This window comes from Schistocerca gregaria, chromosome 9 (assembly GCF_023897955.1).
Source record: "Schistocerca gregaria isolate iqSchGreg1 chromosome 9, iqSchGreg1.2, whole genome shotgun sequence".
Taxonomy (NCBI): domain Eukaryota; kingdom Metazoa; phylum Arthropoda; class Insecta; order Orthoptera; family Acrididae; genus Schistocerca; species Schistocerca gregaria.
The window spans coordinates 180,868,627-180,891,472 of NC_064928.1; the positions used below are offsets into that span (position 1 = coordinate 180,868,627).

A 22,846-nucleotide genomic window follows, 5' to 3' on the forward strand; every position below is an offset into this window, starting at 1 on the left:
TTCCTAAAGTCCATAAACCCAACCACCCTGGATGCTCCATTGTGGCCAGTTACTGTTCCCCCACTGAAAGAATCGCTGCTCTTGTAGACCAACACCTTCAACCTATTACCCAGAACCTATCCCCCTATATAAAAGATACCAACCATTTCCTCAACCAACTCTCCACAGTTCCTGTCCCTTTACCACACGGTGCCCTGCTTGTCACTATTGATGCCACCTCTCTGTACGCTAACATTCTTAATGCCCATGTCCTTACTGCTTTTGAACACTACCTTTCCAGACGCCCTATGGATTCCAAACCAACAACCTCCTTCCTACTCTCCATGACCAACTATATCCTCACCCACAATTACTTCTCCTTTGAAGGCGTTACCTACAAACAAATCTGCGGTATGGCTATGGGCACCTGCATGGCACCATTCTATACTAACCTATTCATGGGCCATCTAGAGGAATCCTTCCTAAAAACCCAGAATCCTAAATCCTTCGATGACATCTGGATTGAAGGTGAGGACACCTTATTCACATTCCTCCAGAACCTCAACAACTTCTCCCCATTTGCTTCACCTGGTCCTACTCAACCCAACAAGCCACCTTCCTGGATGTTGACCTTCACCTCAGAGATGACTACATCAGTGCCTCCGTCCGTATCAAACCTACTAACCACTAGCAATACCTCCACTTCGACAGCTGCCGTCCATTCCATACCAAGAAGTCCATTCAGTACAGCCTAGCCATCCGTGGTCGTCGCCTCTGCAGTGATGAGCAGTCCCTCTCTAAATATACTGAGGGTCTCACTGAAGCCTTCACTGACCGTAATTATCCTCCCATCTTTGTACAAAAAGAAATCTCCTGTGCCTTATCTTTCCAGTCTCCAACCACCTCCCAAAGTCCCACAGTCTGGCCACAGAGAAGCATTCCCCTCGTAACTCAGTGCCACCCAGGACTGGAGAACTGAATTACATTCTCCACCAGGGTTTCGATTACCTCTCGTCATGCCCTGAAATGAGAAATGTCCTGCCCACTTCCTTCCCACCCTACCGTGGTATTCCACCATCCACCGAACCTACACAATATACTTGTCCATCCTTACGCAACACTTGCTCCCAATCCCTTACCTCATGGCTCATACCCCTGTAATAGACCTAGATGCAATACCTGTCCCATACATCCTCCTACCACCACCTACTCCAGTCCGGTCATTAACATCACCTATCCCGTCAAAGGCAGGGCTACCTGTGAAACCAGTCATATGATTTACAAGCTAAGCTGCAACCTCTGTGCTGCATTTTATGTAGGCATGACAACCAACAAGCTGTCTGTCCGCATGAACGGCCATCGACAAACTGTGGCCAAGAAGCAATTGGACCACCCTGTTGCTGAATATGCTTCCAAACATGACATCCCTCATCTCAATGAGTGCTTCACAGCCTGTGCCATATGGATCCTTCAAACCAACACCAGCTTTTCTGAATTACACAGGTGGGAACTTTCTCTGCAATACATCTTACGTTCCCTTAACCCTCCTGGCCTCAACCTCGGTAAGTCACTGTCCTCACCCATCCATCCCTCTCCCTGTTCCCATTCCAGCACTACACAGCCGTCATTTCACCGCCACACCCAGTCTTTTATTTTCTCTCCTTTCCGCTACTTCCCCCCTCCCCCCTCTACACCTACTCTCCTGCCCTCCATCTAAACTGCAACACTTGACTGTCCGCCACTCCCACCATACTATCCCTCCCCCTCCCCGCCCCAGCCTCCTCCGTACCCCCACTCAGTCGCGACTCATCATCATGCACTGGTGCTGCTGTTCACAGTGTGGTCTCAGCTCTCTGAGACTGCAGATGTGTGTGCAAGTTGCATTTGTGTGTGTGTGTGTGTGTGTGTGTGTGTGTGTGTGTGTGTGTGTGTCTACTGCTGACAAAAGCTTTAATGGTCGAAGGTTTTAATTGTGTGAATCTTTTTATTCTGCCTGTCGCAACTCAGCATCTCTGCTATGTGGTGAGTAGCAACTTTCCTTCTCTGATATTGTTAGAATAATAATAGGTAATAAAACTGTTATTTTTAGCAAAAATAATGCAAGTATGCGGAGCAGCATTCATTTCAAACAAAGGTGTAACTGAAACAAAGGTACCCAGACTAGTAAAAAGTTACCCTGATTGACTACTCCGACAATCACGTGGTCTCTACACAGTGTGGGCTGTCATAGCCAGCAGCCGCTCACGTTTCACTGCAACTGTCGACATCCTACCGGGGTCTGTAAACGGTCACCCCAAGCTGAAGTGCTGTAGAGGTCGAATGACAGTTTTTACATCATAGGGCTGTCAGCCTCGCCGTGCCTAAAAGTGTGGCACGTGTGTAACAGATGCCTCCATTTCAGATCCTGACACTGTGCACCGAGATAATGGGTGAGAGGACCCCGGCAGACATGTGGCTGCCCTGCAACGGAGTGACGCTGCTGGAGTGCCTCAAGGACACATACGAGAACAACAAGTTGCTGGCGCACCGCCTCATCATCAAGTACCCGCCACAGGCACTGCAGCTGGAGGTGAGTGGCACACACTGCACAGGCCGAAGCAGTGCCCACAGGAGTATTTTACTTCCCACGGACACCTCGTACTTTCTTGACCCTCACACGTGTCGACTCTGAGAGGGTCCTGCACAGTTTGTCGGCTACATTGCTTGAGCTTTTTATGCTAATCACAAAATGTAGAGCTGTAAATGAGTTTGAAATGAGAGGGCAAGGAAAATACAGTGAAACCCCACTTTCCATTTGCCTTTGCAAAAATGTTGGAAAATGTAAAATGTGACTAACATTGTTTAGCATACCCTACTTTCATTTTTGCGCTTTATGTATGATATATATATACATAATAGGCATCAGAACAATTTTCATGGACTCTTTTTTTTTTTTTTTTTTTTTTTTGTTATGGTTGAATGTTATGGTTATGTGAATTAGGCATTACCTACAAACAAATCCAGAGTACAGCTGTGGGCACTCACATGGCACCATCCTATGCCAACCTATTTGTGGGCCACCTAGAGGAATTGTCCCTAAACACCCAGAATCCTAAACCCCTCACCTGGTTCAGATTCATTGATGTCATCTTTGCAATTTGGATCGAGGGTGAGGACACCCTAAGTACATTCCTCCAGAACCTCGACAACTTCTCCCCCATTTGCTTCACCTGGTCCTACTCAACCCCACAAGCCACCTTCCTAGATGTTGATCTCCACCTCAAAGATGGCTACATCATTACCTCCGTCCATGTCAAACCTACCAACCACCAGCAGTGACGAGCAATCCCTCTCAAAATATATTATATTTCCAGTCTCCCACAACCTTTTAAAGTCCCACCATCCAGCCACAGAGGAGTATTACCCTCATAACTCAGTACCACTCAGGACTGGAGCAACTGAATTACATTCTCCGCCAGGGTTTCAACTACCTCTTGTTGTTTCCTGAAATGAGAAACAAACTGCCCACTATCTTTCCCAGCCCTCCTACAATGGAATTCCACTATCCACTTAACCTACACTATATACTCTTCCATCCCTACACAACCCCCGCTCTCAACCCCTTATCTCATGGCTCATCACCACCACCTACTCCAGTCTGATCAGAAACATTACCAACTCACCAAAGGCGGGGCTACCTGTGAAACCAGTCATGTAATCTACAAACTCAAGTTGCAACGACAGTGCTGCATTCTATGTGGGATGACAACCAACAAGCTGTTTGCATGAATGGCTACTGACAAACTGTGGCCAAGAAATAATTGGACCACCTTGTGCCTGAGCATGCTGCCAGACAGGTCATCTTTCATTTCAAAGACTGCTTCACAGCCTGTGCCATATGGATACTTCCCACCAGCATCAGCTTTTCTGAACTGCGCAGATGGGAATTTTCTCTGTAATATATCCTACGTTTCCATAACACTCCTGGCCTCAATCTTCGTTAGTCATTGCCCTCTCCCATCCAGCCCCTTCTCTGTTCCCATGCCAGCACTACACTACCCTCATTCCTCCATTGCACCTAGTCTTTTTACTTCTGTCCTTTTGTGCTATCCCTCTTCCCACCCTCTTTCCACCTCGTCCTACATGCTCCCCAATAGCACGTCATTGTCTGCCACCCATACCCTAGTATCCTCCCTCTTCCCCCTCCCACCCCAGCCTCCTCCACACCACAACCCAGTCGCCACTCCCATCATGCACTGGTGCTGCTGCTCAGAGCGTGGCCTCAGTTGCCTGAGACTGCAGTCGTGTGTGTGTAAGTTGCATTTGTGTGAGTGTTTATGTGTGTCTTTGTTGTCTAATTTTGACGAAGGCCTTACTGACCGAAAGCTAGATTTGTGACACTCTTTTCATTGTTTCTATCTGCAACTCAGAATCTCAGCTGTATGGTGAGTAGCAACTTTCCTTTTCACAATATTGTTACATTCCATCCTGGATTTTCCATCATTTGATTTTTGTTATGTGAATTTTGTAATATGTTTACCTGCTGATGTAACCGGAACTTGTTACTGTCTAGGAAGTAGAAATGTGTGACTTAATTGCATACATTGTAATTGATGTTTTTGGAAACCCTGTAACTGTCATCTGTTATTTAAATAATGAAACTCTGTACATGTTACATATTCTTTCATGCATACCACAGTGAGTTTCAAGAATTTATTGTCACTGTAAAGTGCAAATATTTACTTAATTATTTTGTGTGCCGTTTGCGTATGTGTTGCTCTCTATCTCTTGCACTGTAGTCGTCTTTTTGAGGTTATAGAGTACTGTGTCTCCTCCATTAGGCAGAGAATCACAAACCACAAAGACACAAACTATCCCTTACATTGCTTGTTTGTGAAATATCACAAAAAAATAATGAAATGTTGCTTTTAAACCAAAAACATCAGAACAACATAGAGGGAACTGCAAGCTACTAGCACTATACATGGTCAAACAACAAAACATGTGAAATATGTGCACCTTTGCGTTAGTTTTAATGCAAAATTTTCATGGTGATCACAATAATAATGAAACTGTGCATGCAGAAAATTTCGACTATGACTATGAATGGCTTTGATTATAGTAATTCCACAACTTGCCAGAAAGAGCAGTCTTGCATCACAGCTGCAGCTTGTTGACCTGCAGTGGCAACAACACCAATTTTGCAACAGTTGTTGGTGATGCAGCTATAGATGAGAAAATCATTTCTGAAGAAGACAAATTTGTTGACATACAATATGAATGTAAACAGTGGAAAGCCCGTGACGGAAAAACAATCATATGGAATGGATAGATTTCCCCTCACTACCTAGAGAAGCCTTCGAAATGCAGGCATGCACAATGAAATTGAATGCTAGAAGCTCTTCAGTTTTGTAAGTCCTTCATTGGAAGCAAAAAACTCAGACACATTCACACACACATGGCCTCTGTCACCTCTAGATCCTAAGGTCCAACTGCAACTGTGTTCAAGGTTAGCAGCAATCTTGCTGGAGTGGGGCATGGGGTTACAGAAGAGGCATAAGGCAGGGAGTGGGAGAGATAGTGAGGTAGGGGTGGGGGAAGCTATATGATCCCTGTTATTCACTCCACCTCCCCCCCCTGCCCCCCCACAATGATATTCCACCACCCCGTGAACCTAGGCAATATCTTCTCGCATCACTACTCCACCCCTGCTCCCAAACCCTGGTCTCGTGGCTTGTATCCTTGCAGTATATCGAGATTCAAGACCTGTCCAATACATCCACCCAGTGGCACCTACGCCATTCTAGTCACAGGCATCTCCTACCCCATAAAAGGCAGGGCCACTTGCGGATGCAAAAGGCAGGACCACTTGCGGATGCAGCCATGTGGTTTACATTCTACATGGGCATGACAACCGACAAGGTGTCTGTCTGCAAGAATGGCCACTGCCAAACTGAGGCTGAGACAAGTGAATCCTCCAATTGCTGAATATGCTGCCCAATGCAATATGCTTCACTTTAATGACTGCTTCACAGCCTGTGCCATCTGTATTCTTCCCACTGACACCAGCTTTTCTGAACTTCACAGATAGGAGCTCTCCGTATAACATATCCTTTATTAACCTAATGTCTCCTGCCTCGACCTTTGCTCCACCTAGTTATCCCCTTCTCTGCTTTCACTCCACTACCACACCTGCATAATCTTTCCCCTTCTCTCTGTTGCTCTTTCCCCTTTCCCTTGCCCCTTAGCCCATCCCCCTTCCCTGCACAGCTTCCAGATGCTACACCTACCAACTCTTTTCTATCCCCACTCCATCAGGCAGTACTACAGCATCTTCCCCACCCCTACCCTGCTATCCCTCCTCCTCTCCAGAAATGCAGTGAGAGTTGTACTTTGGGGAATGTGAGTGAGTTTTCTATTTTTGAAGACAGACTTAGTCAGAAAGCTGAATATTTCTAACTTTTTTTCTGTCCGCATTGCACCTGTCTGTGACACAACACTTCCTCTATGTCAGTGGTCATCAAACTGTGGCCCACAGACTGCATGCAGCCCACCATTCTCAGCCATATTGTATAATACTAGCTATGTGCTTATTGCAGTCTACAGTAGAATTCAAAAACATCAATTAATGCTAAGAGATTTAACAGTGGATTTTTCTTTCTCACTAAGAAATAAAAATATTCACAGAGACAGTGACATTTTAAGATATACTTCACTTTAATTGACATTGAATTTGGCTTTAAGCTAAGTAAAGGTTGCTGCTTACATTAGGGGCAGAGTGGTATGTAGTGCGGCTACTGCGGGGTTAATAGAAGTGGGGGGGGGGGGAGGGGGGGGGTAGTATTTTACTGTAGGTCTTCCAGTGCTGACAACTCAAGAGTGTGACCAGCTAGCACTGATCAGGCACTATGGTATGAATCTTAAATGGAAATTACATGTACGTGTGTTTGCACGTTATACAAATGGTCATCTTCAAATTTGGTATATGATTGTAGCAAGTAATATGAAATCAAATTAAGGCTGTTGTAATACAACACAGTGCAATGAGTAAACACAAAATAACATTCAAAACATTAAGTAAACTTTCGTGATCATGTCTGATATTACCATTTCTGTCATTAATATAACAAAATAATTTATTTAATTGGATAGATAAAAAAAATCTACTCACCAAGCAGCAGCAGAACACACACATAAAAGACGGTTGTAATTGGCAAGCTTTCGGAGGCAATGGCTCCTTCTTCAGTCAGAAAACTTGAAGGGGAAGGAAGAGGAGTGAAGAAAAAGGACTGGAGAGGTCTAGAAAAAAGGATAGATTTCAGGAAAGTCACCCAGAACTGCAGGTCAGGGGAGACTTAAACGTTTGGGTCTTTCCTTCTCATCCCAAATGGTAAGTCTCTCCTGACCTGCAGTTCTGGGTGACTTTACCGAAATCTACCCCTTTTCCCAGACCTCTCCAGTCGTTTTCCTTCCTTCAGTCCTCTTCCTTCCCCTTCAACTCTTCTGCCTGAAGAAGGAGCCACTGCCTCCGAAAGCTTGCCAATTACAACCATCTTTTATGTGTGTTTTCTGCCGCCGCTTGGTTTGCAGATTTTTTATCTACCCAATTAAATAATTTTGTCAATACTTGATTTTTGTTGTTGTTATAAAATAATTTATTTAGGTTACCAGTTAATAGTAAGATTGGTAGTGGAAGGTGTGGTGAAGTGGCAAGGATGACAGAATAGCCACCGCATATTTCTTTGACCTGAACGCTGCTGCTGCCTGTTGAGAAGTGGTCACATTAGCTCTAATATGCATCACCATTGTTGTCAGTGAGACTGATGGAGGAAATTTGTTCCACTATGTTTTACTAAAACTTTTTTTTTTTTTAAACGTAATATGTTATGTTTATTATTCTTGTTGAGGCACCCATGAGGACAGTAATAATTTTTGACAGTATTAATGTTTGAACACTGTCTTCTGGTGTACAAACATAGTTTCTTGTTATTTATTCCAGTTTGATAGTTTCTGCTATGGATCACAAATGCCAACAACATGTTGTCCTATCAGAAAAGTAGCCACACAACTCGCTGGGAAAGTGCCAAGGTGTTTACCCAAATAAGAGTTAGTCACTTTCAAAACACACGCATAACGTAACAGATAAAACTGATTTCTAATCACTTTTATGGACAAGCTATTTTCCAACATTCCACCCCTTTGTGACAATTTTGAGTTAATTAAGTAATATTATTTTAAACTCTGTTTTCTTGGGTTAGGGCTGATACAAAAGTCTGATTCAACATGCTCTGCTGCAGCCACTTGGTATTCTTTCAGATACCAGGATGTGAAGACGTGTAGAAAATGTCCCCATAAATCAGGAAAACAAACATGGGCTACTATTGCTATGGCACTGGCCACAGTACGCCCTTAGGTATGGAAAACTGCATATGTTTCCAATACATTATTTTCTTTTTGACATGAAGATATTTGGTGTGATACCTTATGTTATGCTAGAAGCCCTAGAAGTTAACAAACATCTTGCTCACAGTCCAGATCTAACCCTAATGACCAGACACAGCTCAACACTTCCCCTCTCCTAAACTTCATATAATCATCTGTGTTGTTCATTACTTCCCACACTGTCTCTTCCTACATATTCCCATTTTCCTGTATTCATTAAGTTCTTTTGTTTTGTTCCGTATAGGCTGTAGTTTCAATAGTTAAGGTTTTATTTTAACTGGTACTTGTATTACTGTCCATGTTTAACAGCCCTTGTAGTTGTAAGTGTACATTTTCCTCCTAGCGGTTTTCTAAATATAAATAAACCACATGCATGAAATTTGTCAGTCAAAGATATAGGGTCAGCCAAAAATGTCACTCTCAAAAATTTTGTGGAAGCAAGCAGTTTCCCAAATGACAAGAAAAGGTGGGACTGTCTGCCAGAGTTAAAAAGTTTAATGTTTTAAAGGCATTTCTAATGCTCCTATCATTATCAAACAATGGAAAATCCAGGATGGAATGTAACAAATCAAGAGAAGGAAAGTTGTTGCTGAGTCGCGATAGGCAGCATAAAAAGATTCACACAATCATAGCTTTCGGCCATTAAGGCCTTTGTCAGCAGTAGACACACACACACACACACACACACACACACACACACACACACACACACACACGCACGCAAGCGCAACTTGCACATACATCTGCTGTCCCAGAGAGCTGAAACTACACAACATAGATTAAACTCAGTAGGTTAAGAAAATATTTTTTTTTTTTTTTTTGCAAAATAGCTTTTCTTGGACCCAAATCCGTTACTTTCCCCCTTAAATAACAATCTCCCTCCCTCCTCCTGTTCATCTTCCTGAGCATAACTAGAGCGCTACGGCTCCTGCGTGACCGCCCCTCTCAGTTTTTAGGCTCTGGCAGATCACTTTTGCACTGTGTGGTGTGTCATTGCAGGACGAGACGCAGTGCCTCACGCTGCTCCGGGCAGGGCTCACCCTCTGCGAGAGCTCTCGCCCCCCAGACTCGGTGACAGCCGCCTACCTGCTGGCGACCCTCGCCAGGTTCACAACGCGCCCGTCTGCCGTGCGGAGGGCGGTGGACTTGGAGTCTGGGTCAGAGAACCCATTACCCCTGGACCGTACGTGCTTTGCTGAGGTGGCATCTCCTAATGTTAGAGTCACTAGTGTGGAGGTATTCTACACAATTCTGGAGTGCCTCCCTCTGAAATGCTTGAAACCATTTGTAATATGGATATAAAATTTAACAGTGTTTGGTACATTATATTATTGACAATAGAGTGTATTTTACTTTTAGACATCTACTTCTACATCTGTGCTCTGCAAGGCACCGAAAGTGCATGACATTGTATGAGTTATTAGGGTTCCTTCCTGTCCCATCCACATATGGAGTGTGGAAAGAATGGTTGTTTAAAGCCTCCGTGCATTCTGTAATTATTCTAATCTTGTCCTCGTGATCCCTATGTGAGCAGTATGTTGGGGGTTGTAGTATTTTCCTAGAATCATAATTTAAAGCAGGTTCTTCAAACTTTGTTAATAGACTTTCTCACATCTATCTTCAAGAGTCTTCCACTTCAGTTCCTTTGTATCTCTGTGACACTCCTATGGATCAAACAAACCTGTGACCATTTGTCCTGCCCTTCTCTATATACGTTCAATATCCCATGTTATTCCTGTTCTGTATGGATCACACACACTCGAGCAATATTCTAGAACTGGTCACACAAGTGATCTCCTTTGTAGACTGATTGCACTTCCCCAGTATTCTACCAATAAACAGTCTACCTCCTACTTTACACCCAACTGAGCCTATGTGATCATTCCATTTCATATCCCTACAAAGTGTTACACTCAACTATTTGTATAAGTTGCCTGATTCCAATAGTGACTCACTGATATAGTCATAGGATTTCATTTTTTTTGTTTTACATTTATGAATATTTAAAGCAAGTCGCCAATCTTTCCACCACTTTGAAATCTTATCTGGATCTGACTGAGTATTTATGCAGCATCTTTCAGGCAGTACTTCACCATAGTTAATTGCATCATCTGCGAACAGTCTGAGGTTACTATTAATATTATCCACAAGGTCATTAATATACGACATGAACAGTAATCCCGACACACTTCCCTGAGTCAACTGCCAAGACATCTGTCAAGTAATGCTGTTATGAAATAAACTTTCATAATTCAACAACTTCAGAAATAACTGTTCCAGCTAAAATTTAACAAGTACTGTAGCTACACCAACATCAAAGCAGCAAACTTATACAGTAGTGACGGCAACTAAGGCAGCAATATTGTATAGATATTAATACCACCCGATATAATCTGAAGATGACAGTCATACCAAAATATGCCTGTTGTAGTAAAAATATAATCGAACACAGTAGCATCTTGGTCTCATAGCATAATATATAATGTCCTTTTCTGTATTGTTGAAAATTTAGAAAGTATATTCAGGATATGTTTCTTACTATCAACTCTTAGGGCAGTGTCATTTGCAAATCATAAGCACTGAACACCAGTTCTGTTCACTATAATTGCAGCTGTTTTTCCTTTCAAAATCCTCACAGTTCTTGTGACGAAAGAATTAAACAAGTAAAGAGAAAATACGCGTCTCCTGTTAAATTTTAGGATTAAGCTGTTTTTCAGTAACCTCTATTTTTTTTTTTTTTTTTTGTAAACATTATTTGTTCTTCCCCAGGTGACTCTACATATGAGGACATGATTCTGGCCATAGTGAAATTGCTGCAGGACCGCCTGATAGATTTGGTTAATGCCGCCAACAGAAACCTATTGGAAGCTTCTGCGACCCACCCTATGTACGGGCCACTGTTCTGCATACGACACCTCCTGCAGGGTGTCGACTTCAGGTGAGGACCGGAATGCTGCTGTTGTCGTCATGTTTGAATTCGGTAGCAATGTCAGAGATCACAACATTGTGAACTAAAAACAGTTGTATGTAGTGTTTTACATGTGAACTACAAGCCGGTGGAAAGGCTGGCCAGTGCTTTGGTGGGAGAGTTCAGAAACATCTGCACATGGAAGTAATCACTTCAATTCAGCTGAAGTACAATTTTCTTTATTTGCCATACTAATAAAGAAGTTGTGACCAGTCTTGTAGCACTTTCACTGCAGCCATTGCATTACGTGTAACGCTATATTAATGTTAAATATCATAGGAATAAAGGTTCCCACAACTCACTTGATAGTAATGCTCTGAGTGGTTGACAACTGCAGAAACAGGAAAAATCATGCAGCTTACAGTGACCTATGTGCCAATCAATCTTATCGATCCACTATGCAGTGCTTGGTGGCTACCTTTACTCCGTCACCTGTTTGTATTTCAGAACTTTCCAGTGTCATAACTATATTAATTTAAAAAAGGGAAATTCCAGGATGGAACAACAACAATATGGAAAGGATAGATTGCTATTCTCTACATAGAGAAAGTGTTGAGTTGTTGACAGGTCCATTGAAAATGATTGCTAAAATAATTAATCTTTGAGACAAAGTCCTTTCAAAGTAGTAGTCAAAGGACTTAATTTGGAATGGTAGAGAGCAAGGGTCTGGGAGTGGTAAGGTGCTCAATGTTGAGAGAATCATCCTTATTATTATTTAGCAGAGACCAAATTTAAAATTACACAGAGAGTTTTAATATTGACCAAAACTCACCAAATTCTATAGCATTAGAAAATGACCTCAGAGACAATTACTGGATCTCGGTAGTTTTTTGGTCACTTATAAATCGATGTTGCAAAGACCATACTGTGCACTTATTTTAATCATGAAAGGAACTTCTCACATAACCAAATGTACGAGCTAACAGATACTGCTACAGTGGCTTTAAAATTGGAAGATGTGCATTAGCAAATCAACGAGCATAATAATTATTCACAAAACCAAGTACCGACAAATAAAAAAGTAATTGGCCCGACAGGTGCTTATTAACTAATTCATAGTAACTGGCTTGAGCTGGCCCCAAATCCGGAGTGGTTGCTCAACTCAGAACAGATTATAAAACATACAAATAGAAAATACATTAAATTTGCATACCATGTAAGTGGCAAATAGCACATGGGCTCTGTCATGACAGAAGAAATGAGGACAGACGTCTGAGTCCTTTCAACCCACAAGTAGTTTAATAGAGTACAGTCTACATAACTAAATAAACTACATAACTAAATAAACTACCACACACACTGTATGTTTTGGCAATAAAAAAGTTAAAGATATCTGAAATTGGAAAATGCATGCACTGGTAGTGCATGTAGAGACAAATTTTTCTACATAAAAGTAAACTAGCAAAAACATTGTAAAGGTGTCTAAAGTCTGAAAGTGTGCACATGAGTAGTGCAAGTAAAAGCAAGTGTTTTTAGATTGAGTGTAGCAGAGAGTAATTTAAAAATTTGAAAGGTACTTAAAACTAGAAAAGAACGCACTAGTAGTACAAATAAAGAGAAATATTTCCAGATTAAAGTAATCAACAAGAAATTTTAAAGATATCAAACTTAGGAAATTACATGCACCAATATCACTTATAAGACAAATCTCTCATAAGCAGCTCTTATTACAATGAAATAAGGAGCACCAGCTCACAAATAAGGGACATTTAACAAAAATAAGCGACATGCTCGGAAATGTTGAAGAACTGCCAGTAGTATGTCAGAAAATATAGAGGTTAGATATCCAGCAGTGGAGTTAAAGGTCTTACATCATTAGCTAGAATAGTGCAAGAAATAATATTGGAAAATTAACCTTAAAGTGTCTGCTCTCTGATCTCCTCCTCAAGTCGATAGCCATCAGTTGAGAAATGTTTCCAGTAGTATTTCATGAAAATAGAATCTAATCAGATAGATAACAAATCTGCTCAACGAGTGGTAGCAAGAGTACACACATATAAATTACATTTGCAGGCTTTCATATCCATTGGCTTCAAGGAGAAAGAAGAGGGGTGAAAGAAATGCACTGGTGGGGTGGAGGAAAAGGGTGGAGTTTGGAAAGGTTGGCCAGAATCTCGGACCAGGGGAGACTGAACTGTCGGGATGAGAAGGAAAGACTGAGTAGTCTCCAACAATGTTGTTTAACCGCAAACACTGTGAATGAGGCAATTTCATTTTGTTCCATAAGTTCAGCTATTCAACTATAGACTTCGCAATAGTATTTAACAGAATATTGTGATTTGCTGGCCAACAGGACCTCAAACTTAAATGTCCTCTTTTATACGAATCTAGAGCTCGTCAAATTTAACAGGAGGAAGGTGAATAATGTTGAACACAAATTTCAGCTGTAAAATATGGGACATCTCATAAAAAATGGGGCGGGTCACAACCCTAACTGTTATCGCATAGTCATTGTTTAACTTGGGTATGCTCTTACTAATGGGTTTCTGCTCCAAATAAAAGGCATCAGCCAAATAATGGCCAGCAGTATAAACTGGGACAACTTACAGGAAGAACACGAAGTGAAACTCAGTGAGCACTTATCTGCGAGGTGCTCACTGTTATTCCTGCATCAGGACAGAGAATTACGGACTGTGTACGCGGGCGTGTCCACCAACCGAGGCAACAGGAATGGACCAGTCGAACTCTGGAGTGTGATTTGTATCCACACAGGTAGGGGGATGCTGCAACTCTCTAGTAGGCTTAGGTGTGTTCCCCAAAGTAAATGTGTGCCATCTGAATGTGGTGAGCAGATGTTCATGGCTAGTAAGTCCAGGCCGTTATCTGGAGAGACTCCATAAACAGTCAACACACAGCAGACCTACCTCTGGTAGGAGCTATGCATGCACTTAAATCCCAGTATTAATATGGGAGCGTGCACGGCTCATAATTGTTTTTGTAATCTTGTTCATTGTGCCTTTCTGTGACTCAGTGCCTCTTGTATGTAATGAGTAGCAGTCTAGCCTGGAAGAAGGACTTTGTCAGAAAGCTTAATTATTTTAGCTGAATTTTTTGCTGTGCTGGCCTGATTCAGTGCCTCCTGTATGTAGCGAGTTGCAGTGATTGTGTGGCTAAAGAAATCATCGGGATCAGTCTTACACAACTGCAACATTTGTACTGCTGTCTTGGTTCACCAGGATTTTTACAGTGGATGTGAGTGGGTGGTGACTTTTGTTGTGATCAGAATGTTGTACCCCACCTTTCCACTGTCATGTGATGATGCATTGTTGCAGTTCACTTCCACTTATCATTGTACCATTTCAAATTCAGAAAACATATTTCCACAAGATACTCCACTTTAAAAATGGGTCGGGTCATTTTGGTCTGGCTAGAGTACTGTGGAAAGAGGGTTTCAATATGTACAGGGACTGCAGGCATGTACTTGTGAATAGCCAAACGTTTATTTAAGCAACATTAAGGTTTAGTATTGGAGGGCAGCGTAGAGGGTAAAAATCGTAGAGGGAGACCAAGAGATTAATACACCGAGCAGATTCAGAAGGATGTTGGTTGCAGTAGGTACTGGGAGATGAAGAAGCTTGCACAGCATACAGTAGCATGGAGAGCTGCATCAAACCAGTCTCAGGACTGAAGACCACAACAACAACAAGGTTTAAAGACAATATTCAAAATTTTTTGGTTATCCCTCTTGTAAGTTTTGTTGTCTTTTTCTAAACTGACTGTTTTATTTGAGACAAAAGTTATTACATGTATTGTGTTTGTGGCAGTGGAACTAATATGTCACAGAACTGAAAATAAATTGGCCACAACTTCTCACTCTTTTACACACAGAATGCTATGTTAGGTACTGGTGCTTGTATTTGCAGATTTTGACAACTGTTGTGAAAATGATAACCATGTTAAATGGTCCTGTAGCCAGCGTAAATGACATAGAAAGTTAGTAAATGTGTTTTTATTTTAAATGTGTCTTTGGTTCATTGCAAATACCTAGTTCCCTTCCACCACTGTCGTAATTTATTGTGTATCAAACATTATTTTATTTATTGGAAGGTTTATTTCAGACTTGTAATTTCGTGTTACAGAAGTGACATTTAACTGCTCGTTTGACCCTTTTCGCAGGGGAGTGAGCAGTGATCCAGACTGGCAGGAGTTTATGCAATACATGATTGAGCTCGCCTTTGAGGCGTGCAAGGCTGTGGAAGAAGTGGTGAACAGTTCATCACCTGAGGGACACCTACCCATGGATTTCACACCAGGTACACCAAATGCACTCTGCAGGCATTTTTACGGCTGGAGCTATAAATATTTAACATGATCTGCTACCACCTATGAGGCATCACACCTTCACTGCAGCTCAGGGTTGGTTAGTTTACATCCCGGAATAATGTGAGTCCCTACTCCTCTTATCATTTGTGGCCAGTATATACTTTCTGTGTGCCTACGTGCAACTCAGCGCGTGTTCCAGGTGAGTGATGACCCGTCCCCTCACAAAGAGAGGTCTGCTGTGGTGGAATCAACTTTCCGAAGTCATCTATATGGTTACAAACATTTCTGTCCCAAGCTCAATGCCGTGCAGCCGTTCACCCAAGTGAACCCTCATTTGTGAGTAACCAACGAAAAAAATATTTTCAGAAGTTTTTGTGATCCGCCTCAGCTTTAAAAGAAAGAAAGAAAGAAAAATATGTACAATAGACTCTTTGTGCAACATAATGGTTAAACTATTGGCCTCACATTTAAGACATTGAGGTTTTGAATTTGATTAGATGCCTTGAGAATTTTTTATATTTAAATCTTTATTGAAATGATATTCATCATTATTTTTATTCACATAATGGAATTAAATGTACTTTTTTTTTATTTTTTATATCTTCGTCACATCATTTTAATCAACATATTAACTTTTACAATTGCTTTCATTTCTTCTTCTGATTCATCATTTTATATTTTTATCCATGTTCTTGCATTCATTATTTATGTTCCTCATTTTGCTTAAATTTTGTTTTATTTATAATCCCTTCTTTCATTTAAATCTTTATCTGCATTGTTTTGCCCACAGTGAAATAAGGATTAATGTTTTAAATGAGTTTATGATGTTAACCATCCAAAAAAATGGACATTTTTTGCACAGTCAATTTAAATACATTACTCCAGCTTTTGTTTTTCAACCAGTAAATTGGCAGTTTCAAATATTTAAATATTCTGATAGACAAATAAAAATAATTAAATTCATATGCACAAAGATCCCAAGTGGAAAAATAATGATAGGAAGCAATTGTAAAAGTTAATACATTGATTAAAATGGTGTGATACAGCAATAATTTTTTAAAAAAAGTTGCATTTAATCCAATTAATTGAATAAAACTGTGATCAAAGTCTTTTTGATAAAGATGTAAAAATAAAAATTTCAACACACTTCACGAGATTTGAACCCACAAGCTCTGACACATGAGGCCAGTACCTCCACCGTACTATTGCGCAAGCAGTTTGTTGTACGTGGCCTTCTTAAAGCTAAACTGCATGACCTGAAATTCTGAACTTTTTTTCTTCATTAGCTACTCACAAATGAGGACGCTGCCGGGTGAATGGTTACAGGGTGTGAAACTTGGGATCTTAACCTACGTCAGCATATAGGTGATTTCAAAAAGTCAGCTCCACCAAAGTCAGCTCCACTGCTGGGGACCTTTCCTTCTTAGCTCGTAATTATATTCTGTCCGCAAGTTTATGTGACAGCCACACACTATGTCTACTTCATTGGATCCTCAGTGTACATGCATCCTAACAGCTCACATCAGAGGTTAAGCACCTGACACAGAATAGTCACAACATGAGGTCTTGCTTATCTAGTATCTAGCTGTGCCCATCCGTATGAAGTTTGTACAAAAAATTCCATAATATCCTTAATTTCATGGCAGTGGTATGTCTGGCCGAAATGTGGTTGGCATCCCTGCACATGTCTGTGTTCAATATGTAACTGCCAGAAGTTCCATTGTTGCATGTCTGTTAGTTGTTGTTCAGTGCTGTATTGTGTAGAACATTGTGTGACACATTGCGAATTTCAAGATGGCAAAGTTAGAGGAGCAACGTGTTTGCATTAAATTTTTTGTGAAACTCAACAATACCTTTACACACACACACACACACACACACACACACACACACACACACACCAAATGATACAGGAAGCCTACGGTAATGAGTGCGTAAGCTATATTTGGTGAATGTTTCACACAGTTTAAAAATGGCCGTACTGAAGTTAAAGATGACTCTCATTCAGAACACCCTTTGATGCTCATGTCAGGAATGTCAACTAAATTATGCATGCCAGTCAAATGACTGTCCAAGAGATTGCAGAAGAATGTAACATTTCAGTTGGATCATGTCATGAAATCCCGACACTGCATCTTGGAATGCTTCATGTTGCGGCCAAGTTCGTCCCACGCCTCAAGACCAGATAGACCTTCACCTTGCAATATGTGAAGATCTTTTGGATCATGCAAATGAGAACAAAATGTTCCTTAGGAGAATTGTAACTGATGATGAGACTTAGGTCTACAGTTATGATGTTGAGACCAAGGATCACTCTTCATAATGGGTCAGAGGGTTCTCCAAGACCAAAAAAAAAGCTTGTCAGGTCAGGTCAAATGTAAAAGCCATGCTGATAGTTTCCTTTGCCTTTGAAGGATATCGGTGCGTGTTGTGATGCCTGTGAGAGAATGTGAGTATGAAACAGCCTGAAATGTGACGAGACAATTCATGGTTCTTGCATCATGATAATGTTCCTGCACATTCATCCCTGTTAATGCATGACTTTTGCACAAGAAATGGAATCCCTATGTTGGCTCATTCTCTTTACTCTCCAGACCTGTGGACTTTGTTTTGTTTCCAAAGTTGAAAGGACAAAGATTTGCAAAAATATGTGAGATGAAAAAAGTTTTGCAATGGTGTTTCACACAGTTCAACAAGAGGCATACCAAGACAGCTCCCGGAAAGGTAAGCATAGAAAAATTTCGTGGACAAAGTTCTGTAATTTTTCGAACACACCTCATAAAACAAAAACATTGCTGTTGTCTGGAAGAAGCTACACTGTACTCCCATTTTGTGTGTGTGTGTGTGTGTGTGTGTGTGTGTGTGTGTGTGTGTACTTATATTATACCTCCTCCAGTTGTGACAATTGAGAAGCCACAAGCCAGAAGCACAGTTGCATTTTTATCTCATTTCACTTGAAATAAACATATGTTACCATGTGCTGTACATTTTTTAGAACCCTTATGTATTAATGTACTTCTATGTATTTATGTATGTACGTATTAATGTACTTCTGAGAAGAGCTACATAGGCAGCTACTGAAAATGCTCCCTGTCACATTCATTGCTGCCACAACTTAGAGTCTCAGTCTACCTGCCTGAAACTCGTCTCCTGTATTGTATCCACCACAGAGATATATAAACAGTTACTTTTTTCTTGTATTGCTGTTACTGTTTCTACTCATCAAGCTGTGGCAGGAAGTGACACACATAAAAGGTATTAATGTTTGCAAGCTTTCGGAGACAGTGGCTCCTCATTCAGGCAGAGGGGTGAAGGAAAAGAACTAATAATGTCTAAGAAAAGAGGTAGAATCCAGGAGCCACCCCAAACCCCAGGTCAGAGGAGACTTAACAGCTGAGATGAGAAGGAGGGACTGATTGTTGGGGACTGCACCAGATGAGATTTGAAAACATGAGAGCTTAAAGATGGGAGATAGGATAATACACAAGAAAAGGATTACCACCAAAGCATCATGCAGGAGTTAAAAGAGCGAAAAGCTAGTTGCATATTATGTGACAGAGATAGGAGGAAGTGGTGAAAAATAGACACATCATAAAATGAAAGATGTAGAAGACTAAAAGGGAGTGAAGGAAGGAATAGTTACTGTGAAGAAATGCCAAGACCGAAGAAATTAACTTAAATTAAGACCAAGTGGGTGGCGAGAACTAAGGACATGTTGTAGTGCCAGTTCCCACCTACCAACAAACAGCGCATTTTGACAGTTTCTGTCCTTTTCATGTCGAACAATTCCCTCCCATTCAGCTTTGGCATTTGAGGCAAACATATTTGTTCAGATTACGACAATACACCGCATCCAGTCCTGGTAATGCTGATCCTCTAGAAAACAACTTTGGTGCACACCACTTGTCACTCAGTATTATCCTGGCCTTTGAATGTATTGATCATCTACTTCGACGAGGCTATCACTTCCTAAAATCCTGTCCTCAAATGATGTCCATTCTGCCTGACGTTTTGCCCAACATACCTAGAATAGCTCTTTGTCACTCTCCAAATCTCCACAATATCCTTGTCATACCCTATGCTCCACAATCTCCCTACGCTATGGCTCCTGGGTCTGCGACCATCTCTTGTGTAAGACTTGCCTTATGCACCTTCCTACCACCACCTATATCAACCCTGCAACTGGCAAAAAAGAAAGAGCCACCTGTGAAATGACACATCATATAAAGCTGTTTTTAAACTCTGTTTGGCCGTTTACATTGGCATGATCACCACCAAGTTATCAGTTAGGATTAATAGGTGTAGGCAGGAGGTGTATTCTGCCAACGCACAATATCCTGTTGCAGAGCATGCTCGAAAATCAAACTGTGAAGACCTCAGTGCCTGTATCATGACATGTGCAAGCCTTCTGGGTTCTTCCCCCAGACATTAGTTTCTCAGAACTCCTCAGTTGGGAACTCGTGTTACAACATGTTCTCTGGCCTTAATTTATGTTAATTCCTTTGGTCTCAGCATTTCTTCTCAGTAACTATTCCTTTCTTCTCTCCCTTTTAGTTTTCTACATCTTTCCTTTTCTGATCTATTTTTTGTTGTCGCCCTCCCACCTCTTTCACACAATGCATTTAGCTTTTCACTCTAATTAACCTGTGCACAATGTTTTGGCAGTAATATGTTACTTGCATATTACCCTGTATTTCACCTTTAAGCTCTCAGGTGTACAAATTTTACCCAGTGCAATCCTCGACAATCAGTCTGTCCTTCTCATGCCATCCAGTAAGACTCCTCTGACCCAGGGTTCTGGGTGACTTTTCTGAAATTTACCCGTTTTCTAAACTTCACCAGTCCTCTTCCTTCGCCCCTTTTACTTCCTCTTCAACCCTTTGCCAGAAGAAGGAACCACTAGCTCTGAAAACTTGCGGACTAATACCATTTGTCGGAGTGTTTTCCTGGCACCGTTTTGTGAGTAGATGTTTTTATCTATCAAGTTACATTATATTTTCAAAAATTCATTATTTTTGTTGATTTATTATTGTTTCTAGTATTACTAACTGTTAAACTCTGTGTTAAATTGAAGAAATCTTGTAACATGTTTGCTGTCATAATGCATTTAGTGTTACATATGAGGGATGCCCAGTCAGATGTAAGAGAAGACCTTACACCTTCGTTATCGCTGGGAGAGGTACTTATATTATTGTGACGCCCCTTATCTGTAGCCGAAGACCTGCTGCGGCGGCTGCAGCAGCAGAGTGCCGAACAGGACTCCCCTGTTACTTTCCGGAACGTGAACTGCTCGGCCCAAATGTTGCTGCTCTGCTCATGGCGCACCGTCAAGGAGGTCTCGCTGCTGCTTGGGGACATCGCCGAGAGAGCGCCCGTGGCCTCAGGGTGAGTGGTTTGAGATTAAAGCAGGTTGACATTTACAGGCATGGACAGATGTCTAGGTAAGTGACTGTGGAATTTGTGTGTGTGTGTGTGTGTGTGTGTGTGTGTGTGTGTGTTTCTTTTTTAATCACACAATAGCAGAAAGACCTTTACCTGCTACAATTGTACATAGAATATGCAAAATAACTCACCCCTCTTCTGGCAGCAATCTACTGAAGGTCTTTGGAGAAATGAAGCAATGCTAGACATGTGAAAACTGCACGACTCATTCCTCTTTTTAAGAAGGGTCATTAAAAGTATGCACAAACTGTAGCCTTGTTGAGTTTTACAACACATCTCTTGTGAGAAAAAACATCCTCTGTGTGAATCAATATGACCTTTATGAGCAGTGATTGTGTAAAACCCAGATCACTCTTTTTGTCCACGAGGCACAGAATACAATAAATACTGTCTCCCAGCTCGACACTGTGTTCTTCATCTTCCGATAAGTGTCCAATACAGTTCTTTCCACAGTGGCACCTACAAACAAAATAGGAGTTATGGAATATTAAACTAGCTTTGTGATTAGATCAAAGAGTTCCTAGCAAACAGAACAGAACACATGATTTTTAATGAAGTTAAATCGTCCAGCATAAAAGTAACTTCAGGCACACTCTGGGGAACTGTGTAGGACCGTGATTATATGTGATTGACCTAGGTCGATAATGTTAGAAGCTCACCAAGGCCGTATATGGACAGTGCTATTTTATACGGAGAGTCACAACATTAGAAAATTGTAGCTTTATACAAGAGTACATGCAGAAGATCAAGACTTGCTGCAAGGATTTCCAGTTTAGCCTCAACTTAAATAAATGTGACGTACTGCACCTAAATTACCAGGAGGACTGATTATTGTACAATTAAATTATACCAAACAAGCACTGGAAGCAGTCATATCCATTAAATATCAGGGACAATGCACGCAGAGTGATTTAAAGTGAAATGACATGATAAAAAAAAATTGTGATGAAGGCAGTCTCAGAGCTTTCTACTTAAGGTTTCATCCAGCTCTTAGTCCCAAGAATGATTTGAGCCTGAGAGCTTCCCTGGAGGGCAGTAATCCGGGGAGTTTTTTTCAAATGCTTCAACAATTTACTGATAAAATATTCACAGTCAAAGTGTCTTTACTCTGAATACAGTCTAACTTCCCTTTCCTGTGTATCGACTGGCGAATGTTCACTCAAGAATCTCAAATTACCACCTTAAAAAAAAAAAAAAAAAAAAAAAAAAAAAAAAAAAAAATGTGTAGTGCGCCTGTGACCTATCAAGATGGGTCCTACAAATCCTCACCAGAGAACCAAAGTGTAGAAATCTACAGCCAAGAGTGTCACAGAACCGACAAAACTTTCAGATGAGACCCACCACTCAGCTCCAAGCCAAAGGATCCTGATCAACTGTGGGAACAATGCCACAAATTGCAAGCTCCGCTTGCACCCTGTGCATGAGGCCACACAATCTATGTGTGCACTGTCTTAGACAAAATTAAGAAGAAATAAAAGTTATTGGTCATTGAATTTTTTTCTTTTGGTTTCTTGTAATAAAATGTTAACCTTCACTTTTTTACAATTCTTTTGAGAGAAAGATTGTGGCAGTCCAACAAGTATTTCATTTATTTGCTGTCTCTGTGTGAAGCATTTGCACCCAGCACAAGATGTAATTGTCTGGTAAACATAGTTGTTGAGGATATCCAAATGAATTGTTTGAAAAATGAAAGAACAATAATCATGAACATGTTTTACACAGTATGACTGATCATGTGAGCTTGTGTGTGGAAACAAAAGAAACATCCCGGAC

General features: G+C 41.1%; 1 protein-coding gene across 2 annotated transcripts in view; it reads left to right on the top strand.

The window, feature by feature from the left end:
• Positions 1–22,846, top strand: part of LOC126292220 (thyroid adenoma-associated protein homolog) — a 193,366-nt gene that overhangs the window by 84,491 nt on the left and 86,029 nt on the right. For both annotated transcript variants that reach the window (XM_049986086.1, XM_049986087.1), the window contains exons 13-17: positions 2,381–2,548; positions 9,400–9,583; positions 11,170–11,338; positions 15,485–15,621; positions 20,845–21,016. In XM_049986086.1, coding sequence (XP_049842043.1) covers positions 2,381–2,548; positions 9,400–9,583; positions 11,170–11,338; positions 15,485–15,621; positions 20,845–21,016 — 830 coding nt within the window. The remainder of the gene's footprint in view (positions 1–2,380; positions 2,549–9,399; positions 9,584–11,169; positions 11,339–15,484; positions 15,622–20,844; positions 21,017–22,846) is intronic.